This window comes from Callithrix jacchus, chromosome 2 (assembly GCF_049354715.1).
Source record: "Callithrix jacchus isolate 240 chromosome 2, calJac240_pri, whole genome shotgun sequence".
Lineage (NCBI taxonomy): Eukaryota > Metazoa > Chordata > Mammalia > Primates > Cebidae > Callithrix > Callithrix jacchus.
In genome coordinates, this window is record NC_133503.1 from 44,629,738 (window position 1) to 44,656,784 (window position 27,047).

General features: G+C 39.1%; 1 protein-coding gene and 1 pseudogene across 8 annotated transcripts in view; one reads left to right on the forward strand and one right to left on the reverse strand.

Annotated features, from left to right (window-relative positions):
• LARS1 (leucyl-tRNA synthetase 1) overlaps positions 1-27,047 on the reverse strand; it is a 74,335-nt gene that overhangs the window by 16,725 nt on the left and 30,563 nt on the right. For 2 of the 7 annotated variants that reach the window (XM_078362315.1, XM_078362302.1), the window contains 15 exons: positions 25,672-25,812; positions 23,567-23,644; positions 18,425-18,510; positions 18,273-18,338; positions 18,071-18,153; positions 17,225-17,363; positions 16,690-16,902; positions 14,408-14,465; positions 11,369-11,432; positions 10,103-10,144; positions 5,177-5,360; positions 3,680-3,770; positions 2,040-2,180; positions 1,016-1,156; positions 721-831 (listed from right to left, as the gene is read on the reverse strand). In XM_078362315.1, the coding sequence (XP_078218441.1) occupies positions 721-831; positions 1,016-1,156; positions 2,040-2,180; positions 3,680-3,770; positions 5,177-5,360; positions 10,103-10,144; positions 11,369-11,432; positions 14,408-14,465; positions 16,690-16,902; positions 17,225-17,363; positions 18,071-18,153; positions 18,273-18,338; positions 18,425-18,510; positions 23,567-23,644; positions 25,672-25,812 (1,638 nt within the window). The remainder of the gene's footprint in view (positions 1-720; positions 832-1,015; positions 1,157-2,039; positions 2,181-3,679; positions 3,771-5,176; positions 5,361-10,102; positions 10,145-11,368; positions 11,433-14,407; positions 14,466-16,689; positions 16,903-17,224; positions 17,364-18,070; positions 18,154-18,272; positions 18,339-18,424; positions 18,511-23,566; positions 23,645-25,671; positions 25,813-27,047) is intronic. The other 5 variants (XM_078362324.1, XM_008987086.4, XM_078362321.1 and 2 more) reach the window with 3 other exon arrangements.
• Positions 5,358-6,396, forward strand: LOC103789738 (protein lin-28 homolog A pseudogene; annotated as a pseudogene). The gene has a single exon (XR_615973.5). The product of XR_615973.5 is annotated as a protein lin-28 homolog A pseudogene (transcript).

The window sequence follows — 27,047 nt, forward strand, 5'->3', positions numbered from 1 at the left end:
CTCCTATTTTGCATCCCTCCTATTTCATCTCTCACTTTTAAGTGCACCTTAGTAGTCTGCATCTAGCAATAATTGTTCAATAACCCCTAAGCAAAAAAGCCAAAGTCCACAACACATACTTTGTTTCCACATTTTTAATGTAGAAGAAAAATAGATTTTTTTATTTAACGAAAACTTAAGTTGTTGAGTTCCCTTTAAATAGGATTATCATTACCTGGCACAGCCAAAAATATCTTCAAGCTCTGCATTTCTATAGGTAATTATCAAACCAAATGACACTTAAAGTACTCAAGAACAAAGCTTCACTTTTTTCCAAACAATAAACAAGGTTATGGTTTGAAAGAATTTAATGAATGAATACATTTAATGAATGACTCCCACTGCTCAAGTTACAACAAATTCCAAAGGCAAACGCTGTCCTTTTGTTTCTACATTTCAACTACACATATGAAAACCCTCACTTCTTCTGATTACATTCAACTAGATCCAATGTATTTTTGTATAAACATTTCAGAAATGACAGAAAAACAGCAGCTTTTCCTCAACATACATTTAAGAGCCACCAAGAGTAATAAAGTATGCTCTCTTCCTATAGGAAATGAAACAAAGCCGACTGTCTCTCTTTGCCCAGACATTACCAACAACCTAAAAACAAAAACAGCATAGACAGCATACAACAGTGTTGGGGGCGCCAGAGGGGGAGTCTACTGAGAGCATCACCTCAAAGTGTTTACGTAGTACAGACAGGGCGGTATGTTGCCAAGGTGGATAGGTCTTCGCCACATAGATGGTGCAATGTGAGGGCTTCTGCAGGGGTTGTTTGTCAGTCTTCTAGGTGGTAAAAGAAAGAAAAACATTCAGTAGCTTTTATATAAACCAAAAATAAGAAGAACCCTACCCCAATATACACCACCACTGTCTTCACCATTAATGAAAATCTTTTAACTCTCATTACTGTTAAGTGTTATCTGACCAATAATTTTTAAGAAATGAGCTTTAAAAAAAAAAACTTTACCTTCCCTTTGGCTGGCATCATATAGGTCTTGAGTCGTAGTCTAAGGTCATGTGTTACTTCCATGAGATACTGTGAGGAGCGTATTAAAACTTCATCCACAGGACCTGCCACAGGCCATGAAGCATTCATAATTGAGTTGGGCTTTTAAAGAAAGAAAAACAAAAAAAAGTTCAGTGAGATTAGACAATATAACTATTTTATGGTTCTTGATTATAGTTTCATACCAAGGATACCATCTGTAATTGTGTGCTCAAAGTTCAAACTTGATACACATAGCATACTTCCACAGCCCCTGATCTAATGTTCCCTAGAATTCAAGCTGTGAAGTCTGACTACATTCTTAATTAGCATCCATTTGTACAAGCATATTAATACCCACACACATATGCTCACTTTCAAAGAAAATTATGTAATGCTAATTTGTCTAAATTTAATCATTATTATATAAATTATACATACACTCAGTTTTTATCCTTTTAATACATCTAGTATTCAAGTATGGCTATTTGGTACATAGATCATGAGCACATTTCTGCATTGTTCATGCATTAAAAATACAAAAGAACCCAGCTCATAAGTTTGGAAAGTAGCTACTAAACCAGCCAATCTATTTATCTCCAAGCCTAGGAGAAATAACTAAATTTATATTCACAGTAAGAATGCTAATATAACATCTCTGAATATTAAGTCCTATGTATGCCAGAAGTTTTATATAAAACAAGAATATTTATGCAAATATACACCTATATCTCTGTTTATAAGCAGCTCATAATAGTTGTTTATATCGTTCTCAATATTTTCAACTTTTAAAAATATGTATACACTGTGTGTATATAAATAAGGGCACATATATATCCATCTGAATAGGAGATAGCTCTGGTTTAACCTGTCACAATTATGATGCTGAATCCAGCACTATTCTTGAATTACTCACTTTCAGACCCTCTCTCTAACAATATTAGCACATTTACTTAATGAAGCCAAAATCAAAGCCACTGAAAACATTTTAAATGCATAAAGGTACCTTTCCCAGGAGTGTCCAGATGTGCTCACACAAATGTGGACAGAATGGAGCCAGGAGAAGTGTCTGAACTTCAATAAACCGGAACACAAGTTCTCTGTGCATCCCTTCCACAGCCAATTCACGGTACTTATCTTTTGCAGCCTGTAAAATTTGAAATTATTTACCATTTCCCTCACCTTCTTCAAAATAAAAATTTTGTTTAAATTTCAGTATCTTGGTTTTAATATTTGTGTGTGTGTGTGTGTGTGTGTGTGTGTGACAGAGTCTCACTCTGTCGCCAGGCTGGAGTGCAGTGGCACGATCTCGGCTCACTGCAATCTCCGCCTCCTGGGTTCAAGTGATTCTCGTGCCTCAGCCTCCCGAGTAGCTGGGATTACAGGCATGCGCCACCATGCCCAGGTAATTTTGGTATTTTTAGTAGAGACAGGGTTTCACCACGTTGGCCAGGATGGTCTCAATCTCCTAACCTTGTAATCCACCCACCTCAGCCTCCCAAAGTGCTGGGATTACAGGTGTGAGCCCCTGCATAGCCAGTTTAGATTATTTTTAAGTTTCTAGTCTTTTAAAAATCCATAACAAAGGCTAGGCGCAGTGGCTCATGCCTGTAATCCCAGCACTTTGGGAGGCTAAGGCAGGCGGATCACAAGGTCAAGAGATCTAGACCATCCTGGCCAACATGGTGAAACCCCATCTCTACTGAAAATACAAAAATTAGCTGGGCATGGTGGCGCGTGCCTGTAGTCCCAGCCACTGTGGAGGCTGAGGCAGGAGTATTGCTTGAACCTGGGAGGTGAAGGTTGCAGTGAGCTGAGATCACGCCACTGCACTCTAGCCTGGCGCCTGGTGACGGAGCAACACTCTGTCTCAAAAAAAAAAAAAAAAATTCCTGACAAATTCTAACAAATTACTGTAAAGGTTTTACTTTAAGAATTTGCAAGTATTTATCTTTGTCCAAAGTACATGGCAGTTTTATACTAATAATTTTCAAAATAAGAATTTTTTTACAGACAGTCTGTAACTGAGACATAAAAGCTGAAGAACTTTTTTAACTGTATATTAAAACTGCTCTTAGCAGCATATAGAATATTAAATATAAAAAAGACTATAAATACAACACATTGCTATGCTCAGCATTTATCCTTATTTAACCACATCTCTGAAAACCAAGTTATATAAATCTCAATGTGATCTTTTTACATAGCTCATTGAGTAAAGCTACATTTTTACTTTAAGCACTTCAAATGCCAAACTTGAGGAAATACTGACACCTTGTGGAAAACCTCAGAAAACACTTACTCTCAAACTAACGGCAATTAATTGCAATTTTGCCTTAGTTTTTATCAATTTTGAAATGTTTTCCTGGAAAGTATAGCTGAACTTTAGATCTAATCTCCTTTATATTGATGTTCATGGCTTAACTAGGAGCAGAATTATTTATATTAAGTGAACACAACAGAAAAAATACCAAAGAAAATATGCTAAAATCACAATTTATTGAAGAATTGTTAAGTTTTCTGGCAGGATTTTCATAGTCTACACTTTAGGCAAGTAATTGTGCTATAGCAGGAAGATAAAAGAAGGAAAATACATAATGTTCACACTGACATGTTTTATAGCTACCAAAAGCATCAACAGCCTACCTGAAACTCAAAAAATCCTGTTTTTAAAGCTTCTTTAAACATCATCTTTTCATAGTTTTGATCTGTTTTTATAATTCCTGCATTCAATTCACTAGTGAATAAAGGGAAAAAGGTTATTGAGTTTAAAGGCACTTATACGTAGGTATACAAAACTGCTGCATATACAAATAAGCAGTAAAATGAGAACAATGTCCAAAACATTGAAAACTGCTCAACACAACACCATCTTTGTGTTCCTTAAAACTGTCTATGGCAGTCTCTCTATTCTCTCTGCATCTGTAAGTACTGAGATCTGACACTGCTTACGGCTCCTGTTTATGACATAGTAAATGATGCCTGTTTAAAAATTTCTTGATGGACACTTTATTCTTATAAAGCCCAAAATGCAATGTGAAAATAGCTTAACTAAGGCTGTAGCCAGGTTTGGGTTTTTGGTTTGTTTTTTTTTTTTTTGAGACAGGTTCTCTCTCTCTCACCCAGTAGAGTGTAGTGGCATGAACACGGCTCACTGTAGCCTTGAACTCCTAGGATCAAAGGATCTTCTCACCTCAGCTTCCCAAATAATAGGACTACAGGCATACCCAGCTAATTTCTTTTTTTTTCGTAGAGACAGAATCTTGCTTTGTTGCCCAGGCTGGTCTCGAACACCTGGGCACAAGCAATTCTCCCATCTCAGCCTCTCAAAGTGCCTGGTTTACAGGTGTGAGCTACAGTGCCTGGCCATAGTCAGGTTTTAATTGTTGCATTTACAATAACTAATACTGGATATTAGGAAAAAAATTTCTCATACCAATCCAGGTCCTTCTTAATTTGGCCTAATCTGGCCCCAACCTATTTTATCTCCTACCTCTGCCCACCAGATAATGTACTTCAAATAAATATCAGACCCTTTCCATGGCTTATCCCCACTTTCTCTTCTCCCTGAAAACATTGTTTATTTTTCAAGAAACCCAGAATTCACAAGACATCTCTGAATTCTCCTTATCTCTATTATTGCACTTAGAAACTGACTATTTGTCTCTCTTGCTAGACAGTAAGGAAGAACCATGTCTTATTATCTTTGTAATACCATTGCTTAGGATGACTCCAAAAATATTTATCCTTTTCTTTTAATTTACGTTTCCTTTAACCATTTTGCCCCGTTTTAAAGCAAGACAGCATGGCAAAATGGTTTTCAAGACAGACAGAAGCAAGGTCATATCCCAAGTTTGCTACTACTAGCTTTGAAGCATGTAAGGAAATACTTAATGTTCTAAGCTTCAGTTTCTTTGTTTACAAAACAGAGGTAATTATATCTATATTATATAAGGTTGTTTTGAGGCTAAAGTCAGCTAACGGACACAAAATACTTAGCATACTACACCTGGCACAAGTAAGCCTTCAATGAATACTAGCTATTATTATCATTAATTTATTTGAAAAAAGAAAAAGGAAACTTAAAAATGCACCAGGACTAAGTAACTCTAAAACACAAAATGATTGGGATCTACAGATTACCTGGCAAAAACTCTGTCATTGAAAGTGTCAGCAGGACCACTTCTTAGGCTGTCCCAGTTGGCAACCATTTCTTTCACCCATTCTACCCAGGTGTACAGACGAAGAATACCTGCATCTGCCATGGTTTCCACAAAGTTGGCATCTTCTACAGTGTCACCAGCATCAGCCAGAGCCAAACGCATTCCTGGAAGAAGAAAAAAAAGTCAGTGAATTAAAAATATGGTTACTGTGTATCAATTATGTCCTATATGTGTCCAGCTGGGTACACTGCAAAGCCCATATATAAATTAACAAATGCGATTGTGTGGGGGAAGATGTAGCAGACTCTTCTCCGAACCACCCCTTTGCCTTCAGACTTCTCTGGGGCCAGCAGCCGCCCGACCACGGACCCGGGGACACGGGCTCAGCCAACTACCATGGGCTCCGTGTCCAACCTACAGTGTGCAGGTGGCTGCGCCAAGGCGGCAGAAGAGGCGCCCTAGAAGGCACTGGAGGACGCGGCCCGGGCGGAGGACAAGCCTCAGCTGCTGCACGGTGCAGGCATCTGTAAGTGGTTCAACGTGCGCATGGGATTCGGCTTCCTGTCCATGACCACACGCGCCGGGGTCGCGCTCGACCCCACAGTGGACGTCTTTGTGCACCAGAGTAAGCTGCACATGGAGGGCTTCCGGAGCTTGAAGGAGGGTGAGGCCGTGGAGTTCATCTTTAAGAAGTCAGCCAAGGGTCTGGAATCCATCCATGTCACTGGACCTGGTGGGGTGTTCTGTATTGGGAGTGACAGGCCGCCAAAGGGGAAGAACAGGCAGAAGCGCAGATCAAAAGGAGACAGGTGCTACAACTGTGGAGGTCTAGACCATCATGCCAAGGAATACAAGTTGCCACCCCAGCCCAAGAAGTGCCACTTCTATCAAAGCATCAGCCATATGGTAGCCTCATGTCCACTGAAGGCCCAGCAGGCCCCTAAGGCACAGGGAAAGCCAAAATACTTTCGGGAGGAAGAAGAAATCCACAGCCCTGCCCTGCTCCCGGAGGCCCAGAATTGAGCCCCAATGGGTGGGGGCTATTCTTTTGCTATCAGGAAGTTTCGAGGAGCAGGCAGAGTGGAGAAAGTGGGAATAGGGTACATTGGGGCTAGTTGGCACTGCCATGTATCTCAGGCTGGGGTTCGTACCATCACCCTTTCTTCCCTCTAGGTCGGGGGAAAGGGTGAGTCAAAGGAACTCCATCCATGCTCTGTCCAAATGCAAGTGAGGGTTCTGGGGGCAACCAGGAGGAGGGAATCACCCTACAACCTGCACGCTTTATCTGAGGCTCCATCCCCAGAATTTCCAGCTTTTGAAAGTGGCCTGGATAGGGAAGTTATTTTCCTTTTAAAGAAGGATATATAATAATAATTCCCATGCCAGAGTGAAATGATTAAGTATAAGACCAGATTCATGGAGCCAAGCCACTACATTCTGTGGAAGGGAATCTCTCAGGAATAAGGCAGTTTTTTTTTTCCACATCTTATATCCTCATACCCACTTCTGGGATAGGGTGCTGGCAACTGTCCCAAGCAATGGGTAGTGATGATGGCAAAAAGGCTGTTTGGGGGAACAGTTGCAGACCTGCTGCTCCTACACTCACCCCGCCCCATTCTGGGTCAATGTGATTTTATTTATTTGCTCCCTTGGATACTGCACCTTGGGTCCCACTTTCTCTAGGATGCCAACTGCACTAGCTGTGTGCGAATGACGTATCTTGTGCATTTTAACTTTTTTTTTCCTTAATATAAATATTCTGGTTTTGTATTTTTGCATATTTTAATCTAAGGCCCTTATTTCCTGCACTGTGTTCTCAGGTACATGAGCAATCTCAGGGATAAGTCGGCAGCAGCTCCAGGTCTGCACAGCAGGAATACTTTTTGTTGTTTTTGCCACCATGGAGAGCAACTATTTGGAGTGCAGAGCCTATTGAACTACCTCATTTTTGCCAATGACAGCTGGCTTTTCTGCCATAGTGTCCTCTTGAAACCCCCTCTGCCTTGAAAATGTTTTATGGGAAACTAGGTTTTAACTGGGTTGCCCCATGACTTGATTGCCTCCTACTGGAAGATTGGAAGTTAGTCTAAACAGGAAATGGTGGTGCAGAGAGGCTAGGAGAGGCTGGGCTAGGTGAAAGGCCCAGAGAGGAACCCAAGATTAGGTGAGGGTTGTCTAATCCTAGGGCACAGGACGGGCTTTACATCCCAGATCCATTCTTCACCAGATTAGACGAGGCCTACCATGCACAACAGGGTGTGTGTGTTCATAAAACAGGAGTTGGTAAGGGTAAGTTTTAAGACCAGTACCCCTGTACTTAATCCTGTGCTGTCAAGGGATGGCTATATGAAGTAGGGTCTAAAATCCTCAACCTGTCAAAATTCTTGGGTTGCAGGAAGACACACGAGCAGGGCTTTGTGGTGCCTGGGGCCCGTGTCCTGCCCTGCTGCAGTAGTGATTCCTAGTGTCACGGTGGCTAAAGGAGAAAGGGGGTTTCGTTTACATGCTGTGAAATCACCGCAAACCTACCTCACTGTGTTGAAACGGGACAAATGCAATAGAACACATTGGGTGGTGTGTGTCTGATCCTGGGTTCTTGTCTCCCCTAAATGCTGCCCCCCTCTAGTTATTATATTTGTCTGGGCTTTGTAGGACTTCACTAATTTGGTGATTGCTAGGTGGCCTAGTTTGTGTAAATATAATGTATTGGTCTTTCTCCTTGTTCTTTTGGGTTTTGTTTACAAACTTCTTTTTGTATTGAGAGAAAAATAGCCAAAGCATCTTTGACAGAAGGTTCTGCACCAGGCAAAAAGATCTGAAACATTAGTTTGGAGGGCCCTCTTCTTAAAGTGGGGATCTTAAACCATCCTTTCTTTTGTATTCCTCTTTACCCATCAGACCAGATCTTCTGTCCTAAAAATGTGTCTTCCACCCTGCCCTCTTTTCTGTTCACCCCCAAAAGAAAACCTATACACCCACACTCATACACATTTAATGCTTGGAGTGTCTCCACAACTGTTAAACAATCTATGCAAAAATCTGGAAGAAGCTAGAAACCCTCCATTCCTTGTTCCAGCCTCCTGAATCAAGACCAATACATTTGTCTTGGTGAGCCACCATGTCTGGCCGACCATTTCTTGATGTATTCATGACAAACACTTAAGACACTGCTTTAGGCCGGGCGTGGGGCCTCACGCCTGTAATCCCAGTACTTTGGGAGGCCGAGGTGGGTGGATCACAAGGTCAGGAGTTCAAGACCATCCTGGCCAACACGGTGAAACCCCATCTCTACTAAAATACAAAAAATTAGCCGGGCATGGTGGTGTGTGCCTGTAATCCCAGCTACTTGGGAGGCGGAGGCAGGGGAATCACTTGAAACTGGCAGGTAGAGGTTGCAGTAAGTTGAGATCGCGCCACTGCACTCCAGCCTGGGTGACAGAGAAAAACTCTGTCTCAAAAAAAAAATAAAGACACTGCTGTATTTTAGATGGTTCAAGCCTACTTAATTTTTAATCCTAAAGTAGAGAGATACAATTGGGGGCCATCCATATAGAAAGTGGGGTCAGGAGGCCAAGAAAGGGAATATGAATGTATATCCAAGTCACTCAGAAACTTTTATGCAGGTGCTAGAAACTTATGTCAAAGTGGCCACAATATTGTTTAATAGGAGATGAACGAATGTAACTCCATGTTTATTGCTAGAAACCAAAGCGTTGGGTAAAATCTTGAATTTATGGCAGGGAGGATAGGAAAACCTATACCTGTCTGTTCTTTTCCCAATCCCTTTCCCTCATTGCTAAACTGCAGGAGATTGAGCCCCTTTGGGCTTTGGTGACCTCATCACTGGGGTGCGTTTATTTGATGGCTGATTTTGCTGTACTGGGTATTTCCTTTCCCATTTTCTAATCATTTATTAACACATGCTGACTCTTCCCTTCCCTTCTCCTTTCCCTGGGAAAATACAATGAATAAATAAAGACTTATTGGTACTCAAAAATAAAAAATAAAAATAAAAATAACAAAGGTTTTAAAGGACTGTCCCAGATCAAAAACAAAAATTAAAATCACTAAAAGGTAGCATCCCTAACTGTGATGTTAAAATATTCGAACCATCTCTATTGATTTGCATCTGCTTAGCACCATTATATGTTTCTTCTCAGGCATGTTGAGTTAATGAGATAAAGTGATCTTTAATGAGGCAGAGACAGAAAATGATAAACTGGGGATAGATAAACATTTCTTTGTGGTTTTCTTAACATCTCAGCCTCATTTAGAGGTAGCATAATATATTTTAATGCATAAGAATACATACTGGTACCTTATATGTACAAATGCATATAAATTTTTCTCAGGTTTAAAACTAGGTTCTTACGAGTTTACCACTAATAAAACTATACTTTTTCAAATCTCACCTCTTAGTACAACCAAAATCTTCCATTCTAAAATATTGGAAAAAAAATGTCCATCAATTAAACCTTAGGACATTCCGATAATGGAACACTATATTGTTAAAAAAAAAAAAAAAAAAAAAAAAAGAGGGAACTCATTACGTAGTTCTTTCTGTCTTTAGCTTTGGTGTCCAATCAAAACATTCAAGTTCTACCCTTTGCCTTTTTCACTTAAAAATTCATATCTGTTTGTAGGGACATGGATGAATCTGGAGAACATCATCCTCAGCAAACTGACACAAGAACAGAAAATGAAATACCGCATATTCTCACTCATAGGTGGGTGATGAAAAATGAGAACACATGGACACAGAAAGGGGAGTACTAAACACTGGGGTCTATTGGGGGGAAAAGGGGAGGGCCAGTGGGAGGGGGAGGTGGGGAGGGATAGCCTGGGGAGAAATGCCAAATGTGGGTGAAGGGGAGAAGAAAAGCAAAGCACACTGCCATGTGTGTACCTACGCAACTGTCTCGCATGCTCTGCTCATGTACCCCAAAACCTATAATCAAATAAAAAATTTAAAAAAATAAAAAATAAAAAAAATTAAAAAAAAATTCATATCTGTATACAACCCATACATACCCCTATCTATGTCTATTTTTATATCTATATACCTACATACAAAATAAAAATCATAAGCTCATACTTTTATCACCAAATCCAATCTAACCCCATAGGGCTCATTCTAGCATTCTCTCATTACTTATTTATAGCTTCTTTTTCTGATAGTGAGCTCTGTGAGGCAGAGGTTCTTATTATCTACCTGTTTACTTATTTATTCAATCCTAATATATACATAAAGTATTTTCGTAACTGCTTATATATCTTATAAGAAACAGACTAACTATAGTATTTGGATACAGTTCTTTCTGCTGTTGGCTTTGGTGTCTAGTCAAAATACTGAGAACACAAACTGCATTAGCCATGATCAATAAAAAGAAGTACCATGATGACCAATGACTAGTAATATAAGAAATTAATGGTTCCTTCAGCACAGTGCATTTCTTCTCTTGACAAAGTAATAATAAAATGCAACAGGACTGAGGCTAGGCAAAAAAAAAAATATTCTGAAAAAAATGAAAGTTCCTGAATTCAAGACACCTTTAGGAATACCAAATACAGACCAAGCCATGGTCCCAGCACTTTGGAAGGCCAAGGCAGGTGGGTCACTTGAGGCCAGGAGTTCAAGACCAGTCTAGCCAACATGGTGAAATGCCGTCTCTACTAAGAATAAAAAAAATTAGCCAAGCGTGTAGGCACATGCCTGTAATCTCAGCTACCTGAGTGGCTGAGGCACAAGATCACTTGAACCCCAGAGACGGAGGTTGCAGTGAGACAAGATCCTGCCACTGCACTCCAGTCTGGGTGACAGTGAGACTCTGTCTCAGTTAAAAAGAATGGAATATAAAATACAGAGGGAATATCTTGGAAAACCTTCTACATATTCAACATCTTTACAAAACAAGGCTGGAATCTTAGCAATGATAGCGAGTTCATTAAAAGAAGACTCAAAGTAACTCCCACTTGATTTGTTCCTGAAGACATTATGTCAGCAGTTCTGATATTTTAAATATTATGTTGCTCATCCACAAAGGAAACATTAATATTTTTAAATTTTGTTAAAAAGCAAGACAGAAAGTAAAATTAAAACACCAATTTTAACTTGTCTTCTATTAGGAGAGCTGGACCCTATGGAACAGCAATAAGAAAAATGTTTACTCACCATCTGCTGAAAATTTGTCAATAGCTTGGGTCAAAGTGAGGAAGTTGCCTGTGGATTTTGACATCTGAAAGAGTCAGTGATCAAGCATTAATAATAGTAATATAAATAAAATAAATCAAATCAACCAAATAAAATTAACTAGGTTGGTCATGACCAGATAAAAACAAAAAGGAATTTGAAATACAGAAAGGGAAAGAGATATTACATTAATTTTTGAGAGGTCAAAACTGAAGTTCAGCCAATAAAGTGACTTGTTTGGGTTACTCAGCTATCAGTGACACAGCTAGAAGAGGACCTCCAGACTCAGACTCAGTTCACTGTGGTTTAGCCTATACTGTCTCCTGGTAATTGGGTTAGACATGTGTAATGACTCTACTATAACTCTGGAACACCAGCTGGTTACCTAAGGAAGAGCTTTACAGCAATTAGAATCATTCTGTAATGGAATGGACCAGCTCATGAGGTTGGGAGTTAGAATTTTAGGAACCCTCCTATCATTAATTAGGGTCACAATAATCAGTTGTTCAAGTTGTACTCTGCCTGAGGACAATGCATCTGAAGAGGGGCCACTCACAGCCTAGCAATCTTTATTGTTCCAAAATGCTGATGTCCAAAGGAAATGATGACTGTATCAGTTTTCTATTAAACTACATGGCAATACATATCTTGTTCTAATAAAATCAATATAGTACAACAACGTTCAGACAGACCAAAGAAAGTGTCATGTTCTAAGAGAAGTAATATATACACTGTTCCTCTTTGACTTAAACAAAGAAGAAACGAGTTCAATAATCAAATTCTTTGTTGATCTAACAAAATCTATTAAAATCGCCTGTGCTTCTAAACAGCAGTTTTTCGGTCTAATATATAAATCATCTTGAAGGAATTTTTTAAATTACCTTTCAATATTACAGCATAGGCTCAGTCTGATGTTACATAATGCAATTTATATCATCTGCCATTTGTTTAAACCTACAACTATTTTCTTTCTTTTTTTTTTTCTGAGATAGTTTCACTCTTGTCGCCCAGGTTGGAGTGCAATGGTGCATTCTCAGCTCACTGCAACCTCTGTCTCTCAGGTTCAACTGGTTCTCCTGTCTCAGTCTCTGGAGCAGCTGGGATTACAGGTGCCCACCACCATGTCCAGCTAATTTTTTTGTATTTGTAGTAGAGACACAGTTTCACTGTTGGCCAGGCTGGTCTCAAACTCCTGACCTCAGGTGACCCGCCCACCTTGGCCTCCCAAAGTGCTGGGATTACAGGCATAAGCCACCGTACCCGACCCCCTACAACTTATTTTCATTATGACACAGACACTTATGACAACTAATACTGTCATTACTATTCAGTTGGTTACAGCAAAATTCATTGGTTGTAACAAATCCAATTTGTTACCACTTTTATTAATGAGAAATAAATAATATTGTAACTTTTAAGTCAAGGAGGGGTGCCCTTCTCTAATTTGCACAAAAGTATCATAGGGGCAAGTGAGGGGTCTGTTAAGTTTGCAGAACTTCCTATTGAGGATATTGATTAATAAGATAAAGTCCTATGAAGTCTGTTTTAAAAACACACACACACACACATACTATTAACAGTAACAGTAGTGATAATAACAGTAGAAGCATAGAGAGGACTGCTATACTGCTTGAGAAGGAGCATTAAGTGACACCTAAAAATCCTACAGACTCCAAATTTCTATCTTTCTACTAATTTAGTGGCCAGTCACAGTATAAAACAAAAAGCACCAAACCATTTTCTCAAATTAGTAAGAAAAATAGCTCTTCCTGCCAGCTTGGATCCTGTGGAAGCCTGCTGGGAACAGGACTTCTAAAAGAAAGTATGTCTGGAAGGCTGTGGTCCAAGGCCATTTTTGGTGGCTACAAGCAGGGTCTCTATAACACATAGCTCTTTGTAAAATTGAAGGTGCTGGCTGGGAGCAGTGGCTCATGCCTGTAATCCCAGAACTTTAAGAGGCCAAGGCAGGCAGATCACGAGGTCAGGAGTTTGAGACCGGCCTGGCCAACAGAGTGAAATTCCATCTCTACTAAAAATACAAAAAATTAGCCAAGTGTGGTGGCAGGCACCTGTAATCCTAGCTACTCAGGAGACTGAGGCAGGAGAATCACTTGAACCTGGGAGATGGGTGGAAGCAAGCCAAGATCGTGCCACTGCACACCACCCTAGGCGATAGTGCAGGACTCCATCTCAAAAAAACAAAAAAAAATTAAGGTGTTTATACTCAACATGAAACAATTCTATTTGGGAGAAACGTGCTTACGTATACAAAGCAAAGAACAATACAGCAAGTCCTGGCGGCAAACCAAACAAAACCAGAGTAATCTGGGGAAAGGTAACTCAGGCCCACAGGAACAGTAGCATAGTTCATGCCAAATTCCTATTGGGCACAGAATCTGAGTGACGTTGTAACCCTCAAGGATTTAAACCAATGAAAAATCAATAAATAAAAGTGAATTTGTTTAAAAAAAAAAAAAGTCAGGAGTGGTGGCTCACGCCTATAATCCCTGCACTTTGGGAGGCCGAAGCAGGAAGATCACAAAGTCAGGAGTTCGAGACCAGCCTGGCCAACATGAGGAAACTCTGTCTCTACTAAAAACACACAAAAAAATTTGTGTCACCTTTTGCCACTCTAAATACAAGTGTTATAAACAGGTAACTTTTCCCTATCTCTCCCTTCAATTAATACTACCTACTCCCCTTGTTCAATTTTAAAGATAAAAATTAATTTATGCATAGTGCTAAGTATGCTAATTAGAAGGTTTTTAACTATGATTAATTTATATTATTTCTTATTTATTAATTTTTTTGGTAGAGGCTCACTATATTGTCCAGGCTGGTCTTGAACTCCTGGCCTCAAGTGATCCTCCCACCTTGGCCTCCCAAAGCTCTAGGATTACAGGCATGAGTCACCATACCCAGACACATTATTTCTTACACACATTAAAAAAAAAGTGCTATACCCCAAATCTGGAAAGCCTTCCACAGAATTTTAAACTTTCAAGATGCAGTAAGCCTTACCTTCTCAGAGTTGAGGAGGAGATGTCCATTTGCTCTCACAGCTCTAGGCCATTTGTCACTTCACAGGTAAATGTTTAAAGATAGAAAATAAGAGACAAAAAAAGATGATGGCTCAGGCTTAAAATTCTGAGGTAAAAGCTAACAGACTCATAAAGGTTTGCTAAGATAAATTTTGTACAAGGATATATATATACTGTAGTCTTTTTTAATGGGAAATGAAAACGAACCAAAGGACTGGCTACACAAACTATGATATGGGTACACAAGCATGTACCTACTTAAGTGGGGCTACACGTATGGATGTAAAGAGATCTGAAAAAAGTGTGAAAACATAAGACAGAACAGTATAAACAACGTGGTTTCTTTGTATACATTAAAAAATAAATAGATATAACTCGATTAAGACAGTTGCAGGTGAGCAAAATGAAAAAAGGAAAAGAAATTTAAAAAATTTTTAAAAAGCAAAAGAAAATTTTTTAAATAAAAAATAAATAGAGTTATAGGTTGCTGGTATATAAAAATCACAAGAAAACAATAGCATCATGAGTTCTGGGAAATAGAGCAGTGTGCAGGCAAGGGTGAAAGTTCACTTTTAACTTTTCATCTTTATGTACTCTTTAAAATTTCAAAGTATGTACATGTCATTCATTCATTCTAGCAATGAGAGCATATGGGAGGTTGACAGCAAGAGTTCTGGAGCCAATCTCTCTGGATTTCCATACTGCCATTTATTAGCTGGGTAGCTTTGGGTGATGATTTGTTCCTCTATTCCTCAGGACAATTCCCTGCCTATAGAAAATGAATATTAAAGATCCTCCTTGAAAAGCTCTAGTGAAAGGAATTACTAAAAGTGATTTAAAGTACCTGACATAAGCACTTGATGTAATTATTTATCTGTAATTTTCAAAAACCTAATAAATGTGAAAAAAATTGGTGCAAAGGGATGAAGACTCAACTTATTGGTAAAGAATACTTCTGGGATACCCAACTTGCCTAAAAATACATTTTTAAACAATAGAGAAAAAGACTAGGGACAGCTACGGTGGCTCACACCTGTAATCTGTGTACTTTGGGAGGCTGAGACAGGAGGATCACTTGAGGCCAGGAGTTTGAGACCAGCCTAGGCAACAAAGTGAGACTTCATCTCTACAAAAAATAAACAAACTTAGCCACACATGGTGACATGTGGCTAATCTCAGCTACTCAGAAGGCTGAGGTGTGAGGATCCCTTGAGCCCTCAAGGTCAAGGCTACAGTAAGCCAAGATCATGCCACTGCACTTTAGCTCAAACAACAGAGCCAGACTCTGTCACAAAAATAAATAAATCCATTAAGTAAATGATAACACTAGATGACAAGTAGTGCAAGAACCACATTAAATTTATTTATTCCTCTGGGCCAAGCACGGTGGCTCATGCCTGTAATCCCAGCACTTTGGGAGGCCGAGGCAGGCATATCACCTGAGGTCAGGAGTTCAAGACCAATCTAGCTAACATGGTAAAATGCCGTCTCTACTAAAAATACAAAATTAGCCAGGCATAATGGCAGATGCCTGTAATCTCAGCTACTCAGGAGGCAGAGGCAGGAGAATCACTTGAACCTGGGATTCCACGCCACTGTACTCCAGCCTGGGCAACAAGAGCAAAACTCTGTCTCAAAAAAAAAAATTTAATTTATTCCTCTACTTCAAAATCTTCCTTTTATTCTTTATCCTTGTATTCTAAATACAAGAAGCCACAAGAGATTGTGTTGGTTTTATGAAATAAAATTTGAACAGACTGAGGTTTGTTTCCTCAGCTACTTGAGAGACTAGAGGGAAAAGTAGAGACATGTCTAGGTAAAGAGGGAAAAGGATAGAAGGATTACTCTGAAGAAACAAACTCTAGTCAGAATGTTGCTACAACTAATGGTAGAACCTTGGGGCTCTCTGCTCTAAAGAGAAGGTTCTTTCCAATTCTAATGTTCTAGAATTATTCCTGTATCTAACAGGTCAAATGAATTACTAGCAGACCAGCAATGCACCTGAGATGATGTGCTTTGGTGCCCTCGGGTAGGTATGTAGATTTCTGGATATAACAGATAGGAGGTAACCTTTCTGCTTTAGTACATATTTAAGATAAGAAAAAGAATGTAACTGGCAAATCTATCTATAGTACATATTTAAGATAAGAAAAAGAACATAACTGGCAAATCTATCCCCTCCACAATAATTTCTTAGATACCTGAAGGCACAAGACACCCCTGTTGACCACAAATTTAGTCCACACCTATTTTGGTATTCACCTTTGTTCCGGCCACATAGCCACGTGATTATAAAGGTAGTATGTAAGATGATTTGGAACAAGATCCTTGCCAGAGACTCGAAGATCAACAGGATACCAGAACTCAAACTCGTGTTTTAACTGATCTAATTTTTCCTTTGGGATCTGAGTCTTAGGAAATGGAGCCTCCTTGAAGAAAACATAATCCCAAACTTCCTTGGTCATCTGTTGCGGTCTGTATTAAAAATAAAACAAACTATTTTATATATATATGTAATTTCTTTGAAAGAATCAATACCCAAATCTGACCACGAATTAGGAATCTCTTTCTTAATGTAGTTACAGGAACAAATAAGGACAACAGCTTCCATAAGAATCAAGAGTAGATAATGGTAATAAGGCTATTTATTAATTTTTCCCAGTTCAGTAGTAAAAAAGCAAAAATATTACAACTAAATTCTGCTAAATAAAGTCTTAAGAAAATATTTCAGTATGTAAATCAAAGATTACAACTCTTACTAACAAATTATGCTCCTTTCCATTATCTGTTTACCAACCTAATGCCCAGTGGAGACTCTGCCTGTCCATGCAAGTCATCCCCCTGCAACAGATGTGCAACTGTGTAAAATGCCATGTAAATAGTGGAGTCAGAAAGTGATTCAATCAACCACTGCTCATCCCAAGGCAGGCGAGTGCCTGAAAAATAAAAAGTAATGCATGAGGAACCTAAGACACATTTCAGCTACAGAATCCACATTTTTAAGAAGAAGGCTTTAGCATTTACAAAGATAACTTATTTAGGAAGCTTTTAAATTATTCTTGATTAATAAAAATAAAATAGTAGATAAAAGACAAAATGGTACAGGCATGGAGGCTCATGCCTGTAATCCCAGTACTTTGCGAGGCTGAGGCAGGTGGAGTTCAAGACCAAACTGACCAACATGGTGACATCCCATCTCTACTAAAAATACAAAAAAAAATTAGCCGAGCATAGTGGCAGGCACCTGTAATCCCAGCTACTCGGGAGGCTGAGGCAGGAGAACCACCTGAACCTGGGAGGCAGAGGTTGCAGTTAGCCAAGATCACATCACTGCACTCCAGCCTGGGCAACAGAGCAAGACTCTGCCTGAAAATAAATAAATAAATAAAAGACAAAATGGTTGAAGCTTGGAGTCTCTCTATAAAAAAGTCACACCATAAAACCTAAAGAGATTAGAGAGGACATATTTCCACTACCAAGTAGATGATAGGGGACTACATCCTAGTTTTCCTGACCATCTAACCAAAACCTCTTGCTTTCAATTCAGAAAACACTAGAATGGAGGGGAGGGGAAAGGTAAGAATGTATATTTTCTGTGTAACTGACAAAGTTACCCAAACAGAAAAATTTAAAGTTTGTTTACCTAGGCCATAAGTTCTTGAGCAAGCATGTTCTTGTAGCCAACCTAAGGTGGCTTCAAAATTCCTCCTGGTCTCCTCACAGAATCTAGAAAAGAGAAAAAGACAAAGTATCTTTATCACTTCACTTCTTTGTTTCATTTCAACTTTACTGTTTCCACATTTTTCATCTTCTTTTTCCTCCCTCGTCACTTTCTCCTATCTTACGTTTCCAGGTTCTTCAAGCACTGAGATGTCTGTTTCTTCCAGTTCTCTTCTCCATAATCCAAGTACCTGGGAGTGGACAAATTGATTTTTTTTTTTAAGTCAAAGATGAGCAAATTGACTAGGGGAATTATCTTGCTATAAGAGAGACTAACCACTGGTCACACAGAGCCACGACACATTCATCTGAAGACCTGGACATCACTTCTTTCTCTGGTTCCATGTAAATAAGCGCATCTCCCTAAAGGAAGGTAAATAAAATGTATTAGATACTATGTCAAATCAATCTTCATTCCTCAAAGATGATAAAAATTTCTTCAAAAAAATGCTATACCACCAATAACTAAAACCCCACATTTTCATTATGTCTTCCCCATCTTCCCGGGGTCAGTTATCTTCTACCTTTCCGTCTATATAACACTTGCTTTTAAAAAGGCATGAATCTTCATCAAGTGGATCACTTTCTCCAGCTACATATTATCTCGTTTCAGTGAAAAATAAAACAGTGAACAAAGAGGAAAAAAACACAAAAGATGGTTAGCAGTTTTGAATCCTAAGGTTTGAAGGCTAAGTTTCCTATTGTCATAGGAAGCTTTCTGGGTTTTTTTGGGGGGTGGGGGGGCACAGCCCTATGGAAGCTTTTTAATTCTTCTTATTAACTGCTTAAAAAAAAGACACACAAAGACTAAACATAGAAAATCTTGTTACTGAAGATTTATAGTGCCATGAAAAATTTCCACTAGAAAACTGACCATGCTTTTGATTTTTTACCAAATATAAATCTCTCTTAATGCTATTATGATCCTAAATATTTTAAGCATAAAAATTGACCATGCTTTTGATTTTTTACCAAACATAAATCTCTTTTAATGCTATTTTGATCCTAAACATTTTAGGCTAGGATAATTTTTAAAAACAAAGTTCAGCATTATTATTCATAAAATGATTCCATGCTCTGTTTTTAATGAAATTCTTCTCATTGAAATTAAATAGCTGGGATTTGGTTTAAAGATGGTAAATTAAAAACAGACATTTAACTCCCTCTCAAAATACCAATAAAAAGACAACAATGAGGGTTTTTTTTAACAAGTGGCATGAACCTACAAACACAAAATGAATGAGAGAAGAAAAAATATTCACTAAATTTTGAAAACAAAAAAGCAACATGAATGAGAAATGTATTAGCAGAAATAAAAAGCTATCTGAATCCTAAGACAACAACAGAAAAATCTGAGAAGCAATCCAGTTTCTACTCTAGTACCTCTAAGAGACTCAGAAATCGATGGCATTAAATAGCCCTAAAAATAGAGATAAGGTGAGACTGAAAAGAAGAACACCAACTAAAGTCATTTAAAGAAGTGGGTATCCTGGAAGTGGTGAAAAAATAAAATAAAATAGAGGTGAGAACCCCATATACTGCCCCTACCTATGCCAGAACAACAACAACAAAAAAGGCTAATTCTCTGGAAAAGATTTTTAAAAGTCTCTGAACTAGAGAGAAAGCTAAAGTATCACAGTAAAAACAAGGGAGTTAAGTGAAAGTCAGCATACCAGATATTGGTACACAATCCTAGCTATCTTCTCCCATTCAACTCCCAAAATGCTCAGTTGCTTAGATCTTTTTTCTTTTCTTTTCTTTTTTTCTGAGACAGTGCTCTGTCACCCAGGCTGGTGTACAGTGGTGCCATATCGGCTCAGTGCAACCTCTGCCTCCCAGATTCAAGCATTCTCATGCCTCAACCTCCCAAATAGCTGGAATTACAGGCAGGTACCGACACGGCCAGATAATTTTTGTATTTTTAGAAGAAACAGGGTTTTACCATGTTGGCCAGGCTAGTTTCAAACTCTTGACCTCAAGTGATCTGCCTACCTCAGCCCCCCAAAGTGTTGGGATTACAGGTGTAAGCCACCATGCCTGGCCACTTAGACTTTTTGAGCTAGAGATTGGAAGAATCCTCTGTAGGGAAATCTAACAAACCCAAACACAAATACTAAAACAAAAAAATTAACATCTGAGAGTCCCCAGGGTCCAAATGGCCCTTTCTAGATCTCCCCCAGTGAAGCCCAGTGACAACTCCTACCCATATGCAAAAACAATCCTTTTACATCAAAATATATTACATATCAACAGCCTTCCTCAGACAAATAAGATTAAGATGTCCCATCTATGAAACAAGAATAGCATCCTACAACAAAGGACCAATCAGCCAGGCATGGTAGCATATGCCTGTAGTCCCAGCTACTCAAGAAGCTGAGATGGGAAGATCACTTGGGCCCAAAGCCAGACCAGCCTGGGCAATATAGCAAGGCCCCTATTTAAAAAGAAAATCAATCAGAAAATAAGAATCTATTATTGGACTGGCCCAAAATTAGTAATTGTTGAATCTGGGTGATAGGTATACAGGAATTTATCATACTACTCTCTACTTTCTTATATATTTGAAATTTTCCAAACAAAGATTCTTTAAAAAGAATTTCTTATAAATTTGTTGCATACACACACACAAATAGTAAATAAAAGCACATAGTAAACCAAAGCTCAAGAGGAAAACACTGAGGGACTATCCCACAAAGAAGACTAGCAGGACTGCCAGGAGCTAAGAGGTTCAGTATCTGAATGATAGGAAATCAAAAAGTGAAAATAGAGAATAAGAAAAAATGAAGAAATCAAGAAAAAAGCCAAGAAATGTTCCCCAAATCGAAGAACACAAAGTTTCCACATTGAAGGGGCCCACCAAGCACCCAGTAGAATGAATGAAAACTGACCTACACCAAGGCAAATCATGAAATTTCAGAACACTGGGAGAAGAAAAGACTGTACAAGCCTCAAAAGTCAGGAGAAACAAGTTATTTACAAGAACATCAGTCACTACCAAAGAGTTTTCAACTCTTAATATCATCAATGAACCAGAAGACAATGGGGTAATAATGTTCTCAAGTCTCTAAGGGAAATTATTTCCAATCCAAAATCCATACCCAGGCAATCCAATATAAAGGTAGAAGACATATTTCAGACATGAAAACTCATAACAATTTACCTTCCAGACACCCTTTCTCAGAAAAGCTTAGAGGCAGACCTTCACCAAAATGAGAAATAATACAAGAAAGACGCAGACATGGGATCAAGGAAACAGGAGATCCAGCTCAAGAGAAGCAAAGGGGATTCTTAGTAATACTAGAGGAACATCCAAGATAACATCTGTGCATCAGGACAGTAAGCAACAAGTTCAGACTAAAGCCAGAAAGCTCTGGAAGAGCTTTCTCTGAGACAGAACTGAAAGCATACTGATGTGTTTGAACTGAGAGAGAGAATATACAGTTGGGAAAGAGTTGAGAAACAGAGTATTGATATTTCAAATTAAGAATTTTAAGGCCAGGGCATGGTGGCTCATGCCTGTAATCCGAGCTTTTTGGGAGATGGAGGCAGGCGGATCACCTGAGGTCAGAAGTTTGAGACCAGCCTGACCAACACGGAAAAACCCTGCCTCTACTAAAAATACAAAATTATCCAGGCGTGGCAGTGCATACCTGTAATCCTAGCTACTCGGGAGGCTGAGGCAGGAGAATCGCTTGAACCCGGGAGGTGGAGGTTGTGGTGAGCCGAGATTGCGCCACTGCACTCCAGCCTGGGCAACAAGAGCAAAACTCCATCTCAAAAAACAAAAGTTAAGAATTAAAAAAAAAAAAAGGCGGGCACAGTGGCTAACGCCTATAATCCCAACACTTTGGGAGGCTGAGGCAGGCAGATCACAAGGTCAGGGGTTCAAGACCAGCCTGACCAACATGGTGAAACCCTGTCTCTACTTAAAAACACAAAAATTAGCCAGGCATGATGGCATGCACCTGTAATCCCAGCTACATAAAAGGCCAAGGCAGAAGAATCGCTTAAACTGAGGTGGAGGTTGCGGTGAGCCGAGAATGCGTTGTTGCACTCCAGCCTGGTCAACAGAGCAAGACTCAGTCTCAAAAAAAAAAAAAGAATAAAAAAAAAACGTAATTATTAATCCTACGGAAAACAAAAAGCTGAGGATGAAAAATTATTGTACACTACATTGTGGATGAGCTATGTCTCAAAAATGTAAATAATGACTATTGATCTAACATTAGTTATTGCTACAGTATATGGAGAAGACAGTGTATACAGCAGTATATACCGATAAATGTGGGACGTAAGAGAAAACAAAAAGTAGGGGGAAGAGTATAACCTTGATCTTCCTCCTACTCCTTCTAAGAGTAGGTCATCAGTGGCTGATGCCTAACCCTGGGGGAGAAAAAAAATCATACCACAAGCATTTAGACCAGATATCTATAAGAGACGGAGATCAATACTAAAATGGTTAAATGTTAACCCCTGAAAGGAAGAGAAATTTAAATTACAGAAAGGTAATGAGGAAATTTGCTGCTTTTTTATTTCAAAAAGCCTAACAGACTTATTGTCTCTGTATTATGGGTATACGAAGTTGTCAAAAATAAAAATGTAGGAGTTGCCCATCAATGATAGACTGGACTAGGAAAATGTGGCACATATACACCATGGAATATTATGCAGCAATCAAAAATGATGAGTTCGTGTCCTTTGTAGGGACATGAATGAATCTGGAGAACATCATTCTCAGCAAACTAACACAAGAACAGAAAATGAAATACCGCATGTTCTCACTCATAGGCGGGTGATGAACAATGAGAACACATGGACACAGGGAGGGGAGCACTATACACTGGGGTCTATTGGGGGGAATAGGGGAGGGATAGCGGGCGGGGAGCTGGGGAGGGATAGCATGGGGAGAAATGCCAGATGTAGGTGAAGGGGAGGAAGGCAGCAAATCACACTGCCACGTGTGTACCTATGCAACTATCTTGCATGTTCTGCACATGTACACCAAAACCTAAAATGCAATTAAAAATAAATAAATAAAAATAAAAATGTAGGAGTTAACTCAGCTACTTAGAAGAGAGTTGTAACAAAAATGGAGGATGAGAGGATGACAGTAAAAAACACCAAAGAAAGAGGGGGTTGTAACTACTACCAGTATCTACAATGGCCACTGCCAGAAGTATCATCCAAATTCTCTATATATGCTATGCACACATTGACTTTAGAACACGACTTTTAGCACCATTATAGATGGGATGTTCAAGTTAAATGAATTGCTAAATAGGTCTATTTTCTGCTGCAAAACTATATATCTTTATCACAGCCCCAGGTTCTACTATAGAACTCACTGCTAGTAACACTGTCAAGTTTATTAACTAACAGTTCTTCTAAAACAGCCTTCAGAGCATAGCCTATCACATACAGTGTCAATCATCTTTTTCTGAATCGTCTTCTTTACATCTTGAACCTTCTGTCCTTTAAATCCATCCACCAACATAACCTAAAAGGATGAGAAGGGAGAAAAACACATATAAAGCAGTTAAAATCTTCCTTGAGTTTCTTTCCTAATTTTCCCTAATTAATTTGCTCTGCCCACAGAAATTTTTGTAGTATGAAATTTATCATATTTATAATGATAACTTTTCATTTTGGTATAGCATGATAATTAATATTTATAACACACTTATCTTTCTGTCAGTAACTGAGATACCTAGCATGAGCATGATTAGGACAGGAATACTCACTTCCACCTCTTCTTAAGTTTCCACGTGAACAGACTTCAACTATGCTAACTCACCTCATTCCTGATGGTTTCAGAAAGAACTAAGCATATTCGGCTTCATCTAATTTAGGCTCCTCTTTGTAACCCCACCTGCTGCAGGTGAGTATTCTTTGCCTGGCCATGTGATAAACCTTGCTCTTAAAAGGAGGCCTACTGTTTCACCTCTATCTTTTTCTCAGTAGGCCAATTATATTCTAGGGCAAAGTATTAGCTTATCCATTGTTGCCACCAATTAAATCTCAATTCCCTTCCAGCTTTCTTAGGTAATAAAGCAGATATATTCATCTTCATCTACATGACTCTTGTATTTCTCTCAAATTGTTCTATCTTAGGTAGAAAAGGCATGCACTCTTTTTTGATATTCTAAACCTCTAATGTACCAAAATACTTCATTATCTATTTAATCCAACATTAAATATAACTTAATGACCATTATGGTGTAGTTAACAACACAAATCCGAATTAGCTGGGCGTGGTGGTGCCCGCCTGCCACTCGAGAGGCTGAGGCAGGATAACTGCATGAACCCGGGAGGCAGAGGTCGCAGTGAGATGAGACCGAGCCACTGTACTCTAGCCTGGGCAACAGAGCAAAACTCCGTCTCAAAAAGAAAAAGAACACAAATCTGGCCGGGTGCGATGGCTCACACATGTAATCCAGCATATGTTATTGGGAGGCCGAGGCAGGCATATCACTTGGGTTCAGGATTTTTAACATATTGGTTAAAACCCCGTCTCTACTAAAAATATGTTAAAACCCCATCTCTACTAAAAATACAAAAATTAGCTGGGTATGATGACACGCGCCTGTAGTCCCAGCTATTTGGGAGTCTGAGGCAGGAGAATCTCTGGAACCCAGGAGGTGGAGGCTACCTCCCCACTCCCTCCCCCCCCACACAACCCAGGCTACCTAGTTTGAATCCCTGGCTAACTATCTGACCAATCTCGAGGAAATCAGTTAATCTCTTTGTGCCTCCATTTCCTCATCTGTAAATTGGGGATAAGACTGCCTACACTTCAGAATGGCGTTATTTTCAGAATTAAGTAAGCCAATATATAAGTGCTATATAAGTGTTGGCTTTTATCATCACTCAAAATATGTATCACTTCAATAAAAGATATATAACCAATTCTTGGTTATCCAGAAAAATGAAGGAAAGCTGAAACTAAAAAACATACTTGTTGATGTCCTTAAAAGTCTTCCTTTAAACCTGAAGCACCTAACAAATTGTTTAAATTTTATGTTCTCTAGCCTAGCCTTCTTTCCTTAGAAATGTAAACCACATTAACATATGCACAATTAGGACAAAAGAATGGTTCAGAACATGTTTGTTGAGCTCACCTGGCATTTAGTAGACATTAATAAATAAATTAATGGACTGAATAAAACTGCTTATCTAAAATATAAACTCCTTAACTAAAAGAGCCAAGGAAGGGACCAGGTGTTCTCCATTCAATAAACCTTTGAGGTTTATTGTATAATAATATGAACTAATTTGAAATATCATGTCAAGAAATTCACTCCATAGAGATCCCTAGAGGGCACAAAAAAGACAATTTCTGCAAATGCTTTTAGGCAAAGGACATGAAAAAAAATAGAAATTTGGAAACAAAATACATTCTCATATTAAGCTCTTAAATCAATGTATAGCTGAAACTATGTTAAATTTTTCTACATTTTTTCTAATTAAGAAGAAAGCCACAGAGCATGGAGTAAATCAAATAAAAACAAAAAAATTATTACTTACACCATCATAAAATCCTTTTAGATATAACTTCTCCTTTGCTTCTGCAAGTTTTTCTCGGTCATTCTGGCTCTGAATTTTCAACTCATCACAAATGGTTACGGCAGAAAGATTTCCAAAACCTGGGATTTCAATGACTGGCACCTGCAGCAAACAGCAATCAGGAGCCTGTTCACACTGACTGAACACACAGCCCTATGGGGCACAGTCTTTTTGCCTCTAATGTCCAGTAAAGACATTTCGGATTTTATATGTCATTACGACACTGCCACACACGAAGTAATCACAGAGAGACTAACTTCCGGATGTAAATTTGTCCTCCTACTCTCCACAGGAACCACTCAAACTCTGTGCACCAAACCCTCTTCCAATGCCCTGCCTCTACCACACACCCTTTTCCCAGCACTCTATCCTCTGCTGGCTTATAATTATCTAAGTAATTCATGCTGAAACTAGCAAAATATATAAACCAGGGGCCCCCAATTACAGGGATACAGACTGGTACAAGTACATGGCATTAGGAACCAGACCACACAGCAGAAGGTGAGCAACAGGCGAACATCACCCCCTGAGCTATGCCTCCTGTCAGATCATGGGTGATGTTAGATTCTCATGGGAGCACAAACCCTATTGTGAACTGTGCATGAAGGGATCTAGGTTGCACACTGCTTATTAAGAATCTAATGCCTGATGATGTAAGGTGATACAGTTTCATCCCGAAACCATTTCCCTACCACACCCTGCCAGTCCATAGAAAAACTGTCTTCCACAAAACCAGTCCCTGGCACCAAAAAGGTTGGGGACCACTGAAGTAAACAACTAGTTTCATGGATGCTGTGCTTTTGGTTTACATTAATTCCTCTGGATCCTTCATGAAATGAAAATCACTTGCTGGTAATTTAAAAGTTTTTTTCTACAGACACTAATATGAAAATACAAGAAACATAAAACAGAGTTACATAGGATTTTGTTAAAGTTATTGTGGTTACAAAAAACATTCATGCATAATAGGGCAAAATTTTGTCTTCAGAAGTCAGGAAATTGATCACACTAGCAAAGCAAACTACTATAAAACTGGTAATGTTAAAAAGCTATTTGTAGGCCAGGCGCAGTGGCTCAAGCCCATAATCCCAGCACTTTGGGAGGCCGAGGTGGGCAAATCACCTAAGGTCAGGAGTTCAAGACTAGCCTGGCCAACACGGTGAAATCCCAACTCTAATAAAAATACAAAAATTAGCCAGGCGTGGTGGCAGGCACCTGTAATCCCAGCTACTAGGGAGGTCTGATGCAGAAGAACTGCTCAGAAGAATTGCTTGAACTGAGGAGGCAAAGGTTGCAGTAAACCAAAATCACACCATTGCACTCCAGCCTGGGCGAAA